Consider the following 15,434-nt stretch of genomic DNA (forward strand, 5'->3'; position numbering starts at 1 on the left):
GGGCCGTGGCCGTGGAGGTAGCGGGAACCCCTGGCCCTTTAAATAGCTCCCGGAGCCCCACTGCTACTCCAGGGTTCTGGGGACTATTTAAAGGGCCCAGGACCCCCCTGCTTCTACCGCCCCGGCCCATTAAATAGCCCCCGGAGCAGCGGCGGTGGGGCTCCGGTGGCTATTTAAAGGGCCCAGGGCAGTAGAGGCAGCGGGAGCCCCGGCCCTCTAAATAGTCCCCAGAGTATTTAAAGGGCCTTGGGAAGCCGGGCCGCCCCAGTACGGCACACCGGCTCTTGCCGGTACGCCGTACCGGGGTGTACCGGCTTACTTTCACCTCTGCCTCTCCCACACCCAAACTCCTGCTGCTGCTGCTGCAGTGGAAGGGGCACGGTGGCCCAAGACTGCCCAAGCAGCGGCTGGTGCAGGTGGCCCAGGGGCTACCCGAGCTGTTCAGGCAGCCCCTGGGCCAGCTGCACCGGTCACTGCAGAAATCATGGAAGTCCCGGAAAGTCACAGAATCCATGATTTCCATGACCTCCAGGACAGACTCGCAGACTTAGCTATGATGCATATGAGCATGGGGGTTGTCATACCAGATCAGATCATTTAAACAATTAGTTCAGTAGCCATTCTGCCAGTTATCCCTAAATACTATATATATATACACACACACATGCCAAATTTTCAAACCAGTGACAGATTTTAGGCTTCTAAATCTACCTATAGATACCTAAATACAAGTGGCCTGATTTTCAGGAGTGCTGACCTACCAATGCCAGTGATGTCAAGGAAGCTGTACATGCTCACTATCTTTGAAAATCAGGCTTCTTATTAGGATTACTAAATTTAGCACTTGAGACTTAATTTCAGATTTTGAGATTTAGCTATAGTCATTTGCTTTGCTCCTGTTTCAACTTGCATTATTTATTTTCTGTGTCTATCTCCATGCATTACCATAAATCATGGAAACCCAATGAAGGATTTGTTTGATTATTCAGATAAAAAGATAACAATAGGGTAACATTCAAGAGAAGAACGCCAGACAGCTCATCAGCTGAATAATTGAAGAGTTTGCCAAAGGGTCATTATTTACTGTTAAGTAGTAAATACATGGTATACAACCTCTCTCTTACCTGTGATTGTATACTATTACTTTCAAATTTGCAATGCAATGAGGCACCGTCACAACATATTATCATAACCCTTCATGGATTATTTTAAAATATATTTCTAAAATGCAAAATCATTCCAGAAAGGATATGTTTAAAAAGAGTGTTTAAAAACCAAATTATTGCCTCACTGAACACATGCAAATTGCATTAATTGTATAGAGATTTGTGCACATGCATAGGAGGGCAAAATTTGCACCCAAGGGAGGTAATTAGTAAGAATTTCATGATAACCAGCTAGATTTCAGACTAAGAGATACGGTGTTGTAGAGTTTGAATTTAATCTGCAATTTCAAGTTTGTAGTCCATTTAGTATAATTAATACAGTATCTCAAAACTATATTAAAAAAATGTTGATGTAACCATGTTGGTCTCAGAATATGAGACACACAAGCAGGTGAAGTAATATCTTTTACTGGCCCAACTTCTGTTGGTGGAAGGTACAAGGTTTGTGTCACTCTGCTTCTTTCCCCAGACCTGAAGAAGAGCATCTTGAAAACTTGCACCTTCCACCAGCAGAAGTTGGTCCAATAAAAGATATTACCTCACCCACCTTGTCTCTCTCATTAAAGAAAAATGACTACTATTAATTAGAAAAAAAACTAAAGCAAATACTTCATCTTAATATTAGGATCCCTTTGCCACAGAACCAAGTATTTGTTCATGTGTATTTTTTTATATATATATATATATAATAAAAATAATGTGATCTATATATTATCTTTATATAAGTATATTGAACTCTGTGTGTGTGTGTGTGTGTATTTCCTTACCTTGTTCAACATACTTATATAAAGATAATATATAGATCACACTACTAAAAGTAAGTAGAAAATAATATTTAGATATTCTCTTATCATCAAACTCAGACTACCCACACTATGAATTGAGGTCATTTCAGACCTTTTTTAATTTTTGCAGAGGTAATGAGGGTAAGGGGAGAATATTTTTTTTTAAATTCTGAAACTTGAAACTTCTTCCTTGCTAACTTGTTCCTGCTTGCCGTTCCACGGTTTTAAACTCATGCAATTTCAGGATATAGATATGCAATATATTGAATGAAATGCAGGCTGAAAGTGAGTTGCACTGTATTAATTATGGGTGGTATATAACTGAAAAACAGTACATAGGGAGTCTGGATTCTTTCACAAGTTTACTAAATTCAATATACTTACAGTGAAATCCTGGCAGACTTAAACGGTCTCATGAAAGTAGTAATTTCTATATTGAGTATGCATAATAAAAATTTTAAACAGAAAAATCCCTATGGTAACTGGATGAGCTTTACCTTCTCCTTTAAGACTAACAGAAGACCCTCTTTACTCAGACCATAACAAAAAGCAGCAGGGTGGGAGAAGGAAGGTACAGTTGGGAGAATCAGAAGCCTTTTATGAATAATCATCTTATAAGCCAATTTACAGTATTTAAGGGACATTTCCTGCAATGTGTTGAGAGCACCTCCCTCCCACTGACTTGGGAGTTGAAAGCAATCAGATCTTCCAGGATTGGTACATAGATCAGGAAACCACTTATGTTCCAAGAAGTAACTCAATTTTTAAAGTAGTTTTACCATTTACTTACCACCGTTTTCATCTGCAGTTCCATCTAACTGAGGTATAGAGAGATTAGCTAGAAGCAAACTGTTACCACTCCATTCCATTTCTTCTTCTGAAGATGAATCCTCCTCTTCAGTTGAGCTTCTATGCATATTTTTGCTCACTGACCTAAAGAAAATTAAGCAACCCTGATAAGAGCAGGATATTTTAGACTCTGAAAAGAATTATGGTGGAGGTAAGTGGGAATGTCTTTTCAGGGACGAGAGGCAAGGCAAATATATTTGTCAGATATTTCATTGAGACACAAGAATACTGTTCTGTGGTTTTACTGTGATATCCACTACCATAATGGTAGTCAGGAAAATGTAGACAAGATCTGTGGCACCTGAGTGATACTTTGATTTTGTATCATACGGATTCCAATTTGACAGTGCTTAATAGCAACTGAAAGTCTGAAGGAAACTGAGTGGTCTGTGTGAGATGAGCTGGTGCTCTGTCTAGCTTGTGATGCATCTATTTCAGTAATGGCTTGTTGTTGTTTTTTAAATAAGTCACTGAGGCTGCCAAGCTAGTACTTTTCCAGACCTGAAAAAGAGCTCTGTGTAGCTCAAAAGCTTGTTTCTTTCACAAACAGAAGTTGGTCTAATAAAAGATATTACTTTACCCACCTTCTCTCTCTCTACTATCCTAGAACCAACATGGCTACAACAACAATGTAAACAAAATGAGTACTAGCATAGGACAAAAAAAAAAAAAGATGGGTGGAAAAAAGGTTCACCTAAAGTTTAAGAAAGACATTGGGGGAGGGAGCGGAGAATCAGAAAATAAATAACGCAGAAGCTCTGCGTTAGAGATTTTTTTTCTTTAAAATACAGCAATCCATAGTGTTCCATACAGCTAAGCTATTTGGTGGCTCCAAAACAGAACACTAGAAAAACTATTAAGCAATTTAAAATTTTATGAAAATAAAAAGGGATACAAAACCTATCTTAATAGAAATGTTTTTAAAATATTTTATAATTTTGTATACCAGAATGGCATTATGGGTTACTAGCCTGAAAATGTAAATAAATAGTAATTTATAAACTCATAGGAATGCAAAAAAAAAAAAAAAAAAAAGTGAAATCTGTCCACTGAATCATTTTTTGTACTAATATAACAAAGTATTAAGATTAAATACTTTGAAAAGAGTGATGTCCAAAAAAAGGGAAATATTTTTATCCAGTTTTCCTTTTGACAATATTTTGAAGGAGGAAAAAGTAATATCAGATAGGAAAAAAGGCTTTGTGTCCAAAAAGTATGGGAACTGGGAGTCAGGTAATCCAAGTTCTATTCCCATGTCTAATAGAGTTTTTCTGTATGTCATCAGGAAAATCAGTTAATCTCTCCATGCCTCAATTCTTCCATCTTAAAAATGGGGATCTTAATTATTTCCTACCTCAGAAGAGAGTTGTTAGAATTAATATATTAATATTTGTAAAGTGCCTTGAGTTTCTTCAATGGAACTCAAATACTCAAAGACCTGATCAGAATTTGGGTGGAGAAATGCTGGATATAACTTCCTTCGGGGCCTGTCAATACTGACAAAAGAGGTCAATACAGAATGACACAAGGCGCTCCAGGAGTCCTTTATCTTAAAGAATCAGCCTACTGTTCAGGGACGTCCAAACTTTTTGGCCTGAGGGCCGCCATCAGGTTTAGTAAATTGTATGGAGGACCGGTTAGGGGAGGGGGTCGTGGCCTGGCTCCCACCTCCTACCTGCCCCCCCTCCGGGACTCCTGCCCCGTTCCCTGATGGCTCCTCTGGGACCCTTGCCCCATCCACACCCTCCCGCTCCCTGTCCCTGACTGCCCCCGGACCCCAGCCGCCCCATCCAACCCCTCCTCTCATTCCTGATGGCCCCCCCGGGACCCCTGCCCCATCCAACCACCCCTTCTCCCTGTCCCCTGACTGCTCCCTGCCCCCCCATCCAACCTCCCCTCCTTCCTGACTGCCCCCCGGGACCCCTGTCCCCATTCAACCCGTTTCCCCCCCAACCACCATCCACACCCCTGCTCCCTGACCACTACCCCGAACTCCCCTGCCCTCTATCCAACCCCCCCCCCCGTCTCCTACCCCCTTACCGCGCTGCCTGGAGCACCAGGGGCTGGTGGTGCTACAGCCGCGCCGCCCGGCTGGACCCGGGCCACGCTGCCACTGCCACCGTGCAGCACAGAGACCGGGTCAGGCAGGGCTCTGCAGCTGCGTTGCCCCAGGAGCTCACAGCCCTGCCGCCCAGAGCATTGCACCGGCGGCAGAGCGAGCGAGCTGAGGCTGCAGGCGAGGGGGAACAGCGGGGGAGGGGCCGGGGGTGAGCCTTCCGGGCCAGGAGCTCGGGGGCTGGGCAGGACGGTCCCGCGGGCTGTAGTTTGACCACCCCTGCTACTGCTGGTGGTCCAGAAAAGAAGTGTGCACTGTAAGATTTAATCATTGACCTCAAGGTGAATGGGAACACGTGGTGCTATTGTTGGACTGTCAGATCAGTCTTTACAAATGTATTTCCTAAATTGACTCCAGGTACATCAAGTGTCAAACATATACAGTAAGGCTCTAAACTGATTATAATGGAAAGGATGACAGATCAGGAACATAGATACAGGAAAAAGTTACCTTAAAATATGTTCTCAACAGCAAAATTAGAGGCTTGGATACAAAAAACATGCATATAAAACTGATTATCAAGTGTTACCACTTTAAAAGCCATATCCAGCCTGAGAGCTACCCGGATCTCCCAATGCTCAACGGGAGTCCCTTCTGTAAGTCAGAGATAGTGTATGAGTATTTAAGTCACTTCATTTAGAGTTACATATTCACAGGAGTTGAAAACATGAAGTATTTGGGAAAAAGGACAAATATTTCTTTAAAAAAAGGAAAAAGCCTGTTTTCCATGTCAAATACATACCTTCTTTTTTCCCCATGCTCTTCATTGCTGCTATCCCATCTTTGGGACATTAGCAAACTGAGTTCCATCTCTTCCTTTTCAATCTGTGGTTCATTTTCTTCATCATCACTGTTCTGGAGATTTCTGTAGCTTCCAAGAGAATGGTTTTGAGATAACATTCTGTGTCCTCCCATTTGATACCCATCATCCTCCAAGCCAGCCAACAGGTGTATCATGGCCTGATCAGAACTACTGTCCACTGCAAAAAAAAGCCCACACATACATAATTTTTACCTACATTTTATCCTACTTGTAAATGAATGTTTAGTTATAGTTTCTCAGTAAAATAACTTTAAAATACAATTCCTAACCATTTTTAATCAATTAATTAGGTAGTGATGGGAGTTGGTGGAGGCACCAGAAACACAGCTCTCTTCATGGCCACCTTATTTTCCATTTCCCTGTTTTACATCACCCTCCCTCCCTGTCAGGCTCCAATCCTGACAGCCTTATACCTATTCCTTACATTTCTTCCTTCTTGCTCTGGTTATACTAATTTCACTCTCAGCAATGCTCCTTTCTCTCCAATTCCTTCCACCCCCTCACACTTGGTGAAAAAGGCTCTCTCCCTTCATTGCAGCAGTTGAAGTCATCTGCTTTTGCTCTCTTCTCTTCCTAAGTAACTTAACCTCTCTTGCCTAATCAATTCCCAGGCTGCCAACTCCCACTGACTCCAGTTCACATTCAATTCCCTCCTCAAACACTCTTCTCTGCTTTTCCTCCTATACTCGTCTGCACCCTTCACTGTCCAAGATTTTGCCTACTTTTAAAAAAAGCAAAATTGAAAGCATCCAGGAAGAATATTCCTCCTCTCCTTCCACCCCTAATTCCTTCTTTCTATTGAGGAGATCTATTTTCTACTATTTGCCATTAATCCCACAAGCTGTTCCCCTGATCCCATCTTTCTCTGTATATAGAAATATACCTATCTCATAGAACTGGAAGGGACCCCGAAGGGTCATCGAGTCCAGCCCCCTACCTTCACTAGCAGGACCAAGTACTGATTTTTCCCCAGATCCCTAAGTGGCGCCCTCAAGGATTGAACTCACAACCCTGGGTTTAGCAGGCCAATGTTCAAACCACTGAGCTCTCTCTCCTTTCATCCTAGGTTTTCCTCTCTCTCCCATATCTTTACATGTTCTCAATCCTTGGGCTGCTTTGTCTCTGCCTTCAACTAAAGAATCATAAAAATGTAGGGCTGAAAGGAATCTCGAGAGGTCATCTAGTCCAGCCCTCCATAATGTGGCAGGACGAAGTATACTTAGACCAGGGGTTCTCAAACTGGGGGACGGGATGGCTGAGGGGGTCATGAGGTTATTATGTGGGGGGTTGTGAGAGGACAGCCTCCACCCCAAACCCCACTTTGCCCTCCAGCATGGTGGCACTAATGGTGTTAAATATATAAAAAGTGTTTTTAATTTATAAGGGGGGGGTCGCACTCAGAGGCTTGCTATGTGAAAGGGGTCACTAGTACAAAAGTTTGAGAATCACTGACCTAGACCATACCTGACAGGTGCTTGTCTAACCTATCCTTAAAAGCCTTCAATGATGGGGATTCTTCAACCTCTCTTGGTAACCTATTCCAAATACTTAACTATCCTTATAGTTAAAAAAGTGCTGCAGATTAAGCCCATTGCTTCTTGTACTACCTTCAATGGACATGGAAAGCAATGGATCATCATTCTCTCGGTAACAGCTCTTAACGTACTCGAAGACTGTTATCAGGTCCCCATTCAATCTTCTTTTCTCTAGACTATACATACCCAGGTTTTTTCCCTAGCCTTTCCTCATAGATCAGGTTTTCTAAACTTTTCATCATTTTTGTTGCTCTCCTCTGAACTCTTTCCAATTTGTTTACATCTTCCTTAAAGTGTGGCACCCAGAACTGGAAACAGTACTCCAGTTTCAGAGGGTTAGCCGTGTTTGCTGCTTTTACAGATCCAGACTAAGAGTCCTGTGGCACCTTATAGACTAACAGATGTATTGGAACATGAACGTTCATGGGTGAATGCATCCGACGAAGTGGGTATCCACCCACTCCAATACATCTCTTAGTCTATAAGGTGCCACAGGACTCTTTGCTGCTAGTACTCCAGTTGAGGCTTCACTAGTGTCAAATACAGTGGAACAATTCTCTTCTCTCTCTTAGATACGACACTCCTGAAAATACAGCCCAGAATATTAGGCCTTTTCTACACTGCAGAGTTTTGTCAGCAAAAGGCAGCTTCTGGTGGCAAAACATTGAAGGTGTACACACTGCAATGCCACTATTGGCGACAAAATAAAACCACCTTGACGAGAGACAAAGGGCTTTTTGCAGCGAAGTTAAAGTGACAGTGTCAGTATAAACACTGCCATTCGTCCCAAAGAGCGTGCAGATGCTCCCCCAGTATTCCACAATGCCCGCCGTGACTGCTCTGCCTCACAGTTTTGAACTCATCTGTCCTGCAGGCATGTACCCCTCCCCTTTCAAAGCTCTATGAAGTTCTGACAGCTCAGCATGCTGCTCTGCTCTGGGGAAAAAAGAGCAAATCGTTAATGTGGAATGCTGTTGTCTCCTGCACTAGGAACACAGAAGCAGGCAGGCAGGGGCGGGTGTGTGTGTGAGACTGCTGTGCAGAGCCAAGGAGGGAGGTGGGGGCCTGATGTCCAGGGTGTCCCCCTCCCCCTGCCTCAGAACTGGCTGCTTTCAGCAGCTGAGACAGCATATTCACTGTCCCCCCAGCATACACATTCTCTCACATATACCCCACCCACACACACTGTCTCTCCCCCACCACACACTTGCTGTCACACGCTCCCCCACCCACTCCTCCCCACTTCAGTTGAAAAGCGGTTGGCAATCTTAATAGGATACCCATGGAACAATGGGATTAAGAAACCTGCATCACGTGACACTGTACCTGCCCCATGAGGCAGTGCAAACCCTTCCAAAAGCACCCTGTGGCCAATTAAACAGTGGGATAACTACCCACAATGCACTGCTCTCTATATTGATGCAAGAGCTACTACTGTGGATACAATCTGCCGACACAAGAAGCGTAATGTGGACATGAAACAGTGGTTTAATTAAAGCGACATAACTTTTGGCAACAAAACTCTGCAGCCTAGACATAGCCTTAGCCTTAGCCTTTTTTGCAGCTGCACCACTTTGTTGACTCATATTTAGGGCCCCACCAAATTCATGGCCATGAAAAACGCGTCACAGACTGTGAAATCTGGCCTCCCCCCATTAACGATTTAGAGACTCTAATACAGTGTTATACATAGGACCCTACCAAATTCACAGCCATGAAAAACGCGTCATGGACTGTGAAATCTGGTCTTTTGTGTGATTTTACCCAATACTATACAGATTTAAAGGAGGAGACTACCGTTTCTCAAATTGGGGATCCTGATCCAAAAGGGAGTTGCGGGGTGTGTGTGTCAGAAGGTTATTTTAGGTGGGGAGGGTGTCACGGTATTGCCACCCTTAGTTCTGCGCTGCCTTTGTAGCTGGGTGACTATGAAAGCAGCATCCCACCAGAAGCAGCACAGAAGTAAGCGTGACAATACCTTACCATGCCACCCTTACTTCTGTGCTGCTGCCTTCAGAGCTGGGCGGCCAGAGAGTGGTGGCTGCTGACTGAGGGCCCAGCTCTACAGGCAGCAGCGCAGAAGTAAAGGTGGCAATACCATACCATGCCATCCTTACTTCTATGCTGCTGGTGGTGGCAATTCTGCCTTCAGAGCTGGGTTCCCAGACAGCAGCCACCACTCTCCAACTGCCCAGCTTTGAAGGCAGCACCAGCAGCAGCGCAGAATTATGGGTAGCAGTATCACAACCCCCACTTACAATAACCTTGTGATCCCCTCCCCACCTCTACACAACTCCTTTTTGGGTCAGGATCCCTAAAAGTACACCACCTTGAAATTTCAGATTTAAATAGCTGAAATCATGAAATTTGCTATTTTTAAAATCCTATGTCCATGAAATTGACAAAAGTGGACCCTGACCTTGGTAGGGCCCTACTCATATTCAATTTGTGATCCACTATAACCCCCAGATCCTTTTCAGCAGTACTAACATCTAGCCAGTTATTCCCTATTATTTGTAGCTGTGCATTTGACTTCCTTCTTAAGTTCAGTACTTTGCAGATGTCTGTATTGAATTTCATCTTGTTAATTTCAATTCAAATTCCTTTAATTTATCAAGATCCTTTTTTATCCACTTATCTTGGGGAAAAATTCTTCCCATCCCCACCACTTGTCTCTCTGATTACCATCCACCAATACCTCCAGGGAGCCGGTCTGTTAAAGCCAGCCTATGAGAGTTCTCTCTCGCCCCAAACCCAGAGAAAGAGAGCTGAGAAGAGTGTGAGCAATATAGGCAGGGGAGAGAACAGGCCAGCCAGGCCCCCTTTCTCTCTGACCCAAATTTTGGGACTCCAGAATCTCCTCAAGCATCCCCACACCTTTTAGAAACATATGGAACAGGAACTCCTCCCAGCACCTCTAGTTGCTTGACCTGGAAAATGACATTTTGAATTAGAGCAGCAGCAGCAGCAGAGCAGTCTTTACAAACCAGCTGGATTGGTGAGAGATTATAGAAGGCGACACTGGAAGGCAACCTTCTAAACTGCAAACTCCTTGGGTTAAGGAGTCTGCCTTCCTCTGGGTTTGATACAGAACTAAATACACTGAGGGAATGGCAACAGTTGCCCAGTAGCAAAGAATGTATTATTCATGTCCTGGTTATACTCACTGAAAACTGCAGTCTGATTCAGTCTCTGAGACAGTGGATGAAAACTCTGACTATTTTCCATGACGTTTAAAATCGCTTCTTCATTAATAAGCGCATCCTCCTCTTTATTAGTATCCCTATTAGGTTCTTTAAAAAATTAGACAAAACTTGAAGGAGTAATATACATCAGTGTTTCAATATGAAAGCAAAACAATTTCTAAAAATCAGTTTGTGGCTATTAAACATTCAAGTATTTACAAATTATTTTAAAAGACTTCTAAAAAGTTTCTGTGGTTCTATCAACTATGAACATTTTGATCCACAAAATGTCTTTGTGGTGATGAAAATCCTGCAGATTTTGTGACTTGCTTCACATTCTTTGCACTGCTCAGGTAGCACAAAGAAAAACTAGCTCCCCAGTCAGATATGCTACTGACACAGAGAGGACCCAAATGCATGTAGAGAGATGGCATAGCTGGCTCCTAAGTACCCCTGGTGAAGAGTTTACTTTACTAGTGTTACAAGGAGCTAAAGTGAGGGCAAAGGTACTGTTTAGTTCAGGCAGTCTATAACGAAGAGTCAAATCCTGCTCGATTTATTCATACATAAAGTTCCAATGGCCTAAATATGTGAATGTGTAAGGCTTGGTCCCTAAAATTAATGTCACTGAAAATACTCACCTGTGTTCAGCTGCTTATCTTTGTGCACTTCCACCATATTGGCTGGTGAACATGGAACTGCTTTAGGAGAAAGTACCTCTGAATGTAGTGTTAACTCAGCAGAAAACTCCTCTGATCCATTACTGTAGTCCACTGAGCCTGACAATGTTCTATTTAATTTAAAAAAAAAATCTTTAAAATGACTATTCAGGTTAGTACAAAAGGTTATAAATCATGGGAAATGGCTGACTACTTACACAGAGAAGTCACTTTGCTTGAGGATTTCCTTAAGTCTCTTTTGAAAGATTTTTTCACTCTCTGTTGTTGGCACAAATCCACGATCTTTAAGATTTAAAAAAAAAAAAAGGTTTGTTATTTGGAGTTTTTACTCTGATCTATCAACACAAAGTAACTTGTGTATGACTGCTAGGATGATCGCTTATATTAGCAACTCACTAATAATCTTTTGAAAAAATATATTTGCTTAAAACCAGTTCAAATTTGAGTGTTACAACTGTGATCAGAAACCAAAGAAAGACAGTACAACCATAACCAATGCAGCTATTATTCCTGGGGGAATTCTGCGCCACTGCACACGTGCAGAATCAATTAACCGTGCATATTTTTAATTTTTTGTGCAGAAAAAGGCTTCTGCCAGAAAGTTGCTGCAGTTCCACCTTTTGCCCCATCTGAGAACAGTCTCATTCACTGCACAACCTTGATTAATTCTAAGAGTACAGTTTTCCCTGTGCAATTAATTTTTAACCTGACCAAAACAATGTATTTTTCTCCTACCCTGGTTCTGAGAAATAACTACACTGTTTTAACTGAAACTTTGCCAGAAAAAGAAAAAACAGTTTTAGGAAGACACCCATAGCCTGGAAAACATCAGTCCAAATGGGTTGTGTGTGTGTGTGTGGGGGGGGGGTAATGGGGCAATTTGCCCCGGGCCCCACAGGGGCCCCATGAGCCCTGGCCCGGCGGCAGACCGGGTCTTCGGCGGCATTTCGGCGGTGGGTCCTTCAGTGCTGCCGAAGACACGGAGCGACTGAAGGGCCTCCCGCCGCTGAAATGCCGCCGAAGACCCGGACCGCCGCTGGGAGCGTACAAGCGCTGCAGCTCCCCCGCTTTGCCCTAGGCCCCCTGAATCCTCTGGGCGCCCCTGGAATATAGGGTATTATAATGGAAAGTGTCAGGCAACCTTAACTTTATTATACACAGCACAGGCAACAACCTGTGCTGTGTATATTATATTCTGTTAATTAATATGATTTTGAATCAAATTTTAATATTTTAAAATACAAATATTGGATAATGCTCTTTCAATAAAATAATAACAATAAATCTCAAAAAACCTGAAACTTAATACATTAACTTCAGCTCTGTATCCTACTCACCTCTCCTATAAAAATGTTCTATAGACAAACTGCACATCACTGTACACTTCATTTACCTTGTGAATCAGACGGACTAATCTGAGAAGATTCATTCTTCTCTCTCCGGCGCTGCTTTTCATCTTCCCATATAGCTTGCAAACCAGGGTTCCTCCCAATCTGGGCTGGAATATGCCAGAATACATCAAGGAAAGGTTGTCAGGGTGAAGAAACAAATTCTTTAAATAACTCTGACAATGGCATATTGTTCCACTAATAGCTTTGCATCAGTCCGCTGCTGTTCATTGCAAGCCATACCTTGCCTAGACATGCTGGTGTAATGCAAAGTTCCGGCATAATTCCTCTATTTATTCCCTAGTAATCCTTGCTTTTGAAGACTCTTACTACTTAGTTGTGTGGACAAAAGCATAGCTTCTTTTGGCACCCATGCCAATGTTCATTCAGTGGTCATTAAACAAGTTGTGGAAGAACCAAAATAACTGGAATTTTACATCCTTTTCTTACAGGCCAAAAAAGCCTACTGAGCCCCATTACCGAGAGTCTGTGTTGTTCCTGCGATGCTTGGCTATTCTTCTAATCCCCTGCTTTCTCCTCTCTCCAATATCCATTTTATAGTTCTTGTTTATCATAGAGTTTCGTACTGCTGCCCATGACTAGAGTATCTGAGCACCTTATTATTTATATTGCATGCAGTATATCAGATGCCTCAATCAGGGTTTAAGCCTCGTTGTGCTAGGCATTATAATAATATGACAATATAAATCCCTGCCCTGAAGAGCATTACATACAGAATAATTAGCAATTCACCTTCAACATCCAATCGATTCAAAATATCAGCAGCTACTGCATCCACCTCCAATTCGCAGGTACTCTGTGGTTCAACACCATCTAATATTAACGAGCTGCAATAAAATAAATATCACATAGTCAGATGGGTTAATTTGATAATGATTTTTCTTGTGAATTTTTTAAAATAAAACTCTCTCCTTTACTTGGAGTGGCAACCAAAATAGTTGCAGGGAAAAATTACTATGCTAATTCAGTCCACGTAACTATCAATTATTATTGCCATTTACTATAAGTTTTTAAATCAATACACACATACTTATTTCTAATTTGGATACATACAGATGTCCCAATACCGAGATCATTTTTGGGGGAGGAAGCGAAGATGCCATTTCTGAAATACTGTGGCAGTGAGGCTTTTAAATGGATTTCAAATGTGAAAATAACCGGGTACATATTTGAATAGAATTTGCTTTTAACAGGAGAATATTCTTACTGCTAATTTCTTTCTGGGATGCAGATTCCACTGTTGTAGAACAGAGAGTAGCTCCTTTTATATGCAGATTAGGCAGGGGAGCAGCTAGTAAGCAGCTCTCATTTGTCACCTTTCATCTAGAGTAATACTATTCTCTCCATTGCTCTCTCATCAGTTTGGACAGAATCCATGTTGGTGGAATCCAGGACCCAGAAAGGAATTAGCAGTAAGAAAATTCTCCTTTCTGGGTCAGAGTTCTATAGTGCAAAACAAGTAGGGACTGGTTCAGCATTTTCCATTAAGTATAAAGAAAAACAATGCAAAAGATGCCCTATTTCCCAAACCCCACATAAATAAACTGCTTCTCTGGGATAATGTAACAAGAAACAATCAAATAAAAAAAAACTACCAGGGTCCCAAACCAACTAAACAAACTAAGGACTACTAGCTAGGAGAAGGTCTAGTATGAGATCAGGAATGGATCCTGTTATTGCCTGATGGTTTGGACACTGCAGCAGAACATGTCCACTTTCCTGTTGTGCCTTTTATTGAACAGTTCTATTTGGATAAGGCCCCACAAAGCCACTTGCAACTGGAATATGCAGTTCTCCAAGACGCATTGCTTGGGTGAATCCTTTGATGAATGAACCAGTCTACTTGTATATTTTCTTTCTCGGGCACAAAGAGAGCCTCAAACATATTAGCTGTATAGTTGGCATACAAAATACTAAGGGGTAAAGACGTAGAGTTGACAAATAAATTAATCTCTGGACCCATCTCCCAAGAGAAAATATTCTAGGAAGCAAAGGTCATCATTGCTTTACTGAAATGTTCTCTGAAAAATATTTACCTCAGATTCCATCTGTTGAGCTCCACCTTAAAAAACAGCTAGCAGCCTAGAAGGTTCCAGGGAATGTGAACAAAAGCTGGTTCACATACAAACTCCCTTCTGATAAAGTCATACCCAGCTAGCCTATGAGGGAGGGATAGCTCAGTGGTTTGAGCATTGGCCTGCTAAACCCAGGGTTGAGAGTTCAATCCTTGAGGGGCCACTTAGGAATCTGGGGTCAGTACTTGGCCCTGCTAGTGAAGGCAGGGGGCTGGACTCGATGACTTTTCGGGATCCCTTCCAGTTCTATGAGATAAATTAATATATGGAGATATACCTAATATGAAGATCTGCTCTGCTGGGGCCCAATTAAGACAATTTCTTTACAGCAGTTCTTGCTCCCCTCTCCCTGAAACTAAATTCTAGAAAAGGCCTGATTTATCAAGATATAAAACACTGAGGTAGCATCTCTTCCTTATCCTGATTCTATCTGTGTTTTAGAGAAAAAGGAGGGTGAGTCCACCAACAGGTCCTTCCAAATCCAGTGTGGGAGTTCAGCTGGTCTGAGCCCCCCGAAGTGCAAGCTCCCAGGTGAAGGGCATGTAAGCTATGGCCCAGTGCTTTGACAGGTCATCAGAAGTCACTTCAGAATGCAGGCTTGAGCCACAGCAGAGGGGGTTTGCTAAAGTAGGCTGAAGGTGCTTCTAAACCAGTGCAACTTTTTGCCCTCTTCTCTTGTACCCTGAGCTCATGCTACCTCCCTACTCCAAAAATAGCAAGGCCTACAAGTAAAAAAAAACAAAAAAACCCAAGCTTTACTGCTCTAAAAGGCAGAGACTGTAATATGTTCTTTTTCTTAGGAGGCAGGAAA

The 15,434-nt window shown here is 42.4% G+C and overlaps 1 protein-coding gene across 3 annotated transcripts in view; it reads right to left on the reverse strand.

Moving 5' to 3' along the window:
• REV3L (REV3 like, DNA directed polymerase zeta catalytic subunit) overlaps positions 1 to 15,434 on the reverse strand; it is a 241,847-nt gene that overhangs the window by 86,094 nt on the left and 140,319 nt on the right. For all 3 annotated transcript variants that reach the window (XR_010600094.1, XM_005287599.4, XM_024102440.3), the window contains 7 exons: positions 13,281 to 13,375; positions 12,533 to 12,637; positions 11,337 to 11,421; positions 11,101 to 11,249; positions 10,442 to 10,567; positions 5,659 to 5,896; positions 2,742 to 2,884 (listed from right to left, as the gene is read on the reverse strand). Coding sequence is in view for 2 of the 3 variants with exons in the window: in XM_005287599.4 (XP_005287656.2) it covers positions 2,742 to 2,884; positions 5,659 to 5,896; positions 10,442 to 10,567; positions 11,101 to 11,249; positions 11,337 to 11,421; positions 12,533 to 12,637; positions 13,281 to 13,375 (941 nt within the window). In the remaining variant the exon portion in view is untranslated. The remainder of the gene's footprint in view (positions 1 to 2,741; positions 2,885 to 5,658; positions 5,897 to 10,441; positions 10,568 to 11,100; positions 11,250 to 11,336; positions 11,422 to 12,532; positions 12,638 to 13,280; positions 13,376 to 15,434) is intronic.

Source organism: Chrysemys picta, chromosome 3 (genome assembly GCF_011386835.1).
Source record: "Chrysemys picta bellii isolate R12L10 chromosome 3, ASM1138683v2, whole genome shotgun sequence".
Classification (NCBI taxonomy): domain Eukaryota; kingdom Metazoa; phylum Chordata; order Testudines; family Emydidae; genus Chrysemys; species Chrysemys picta.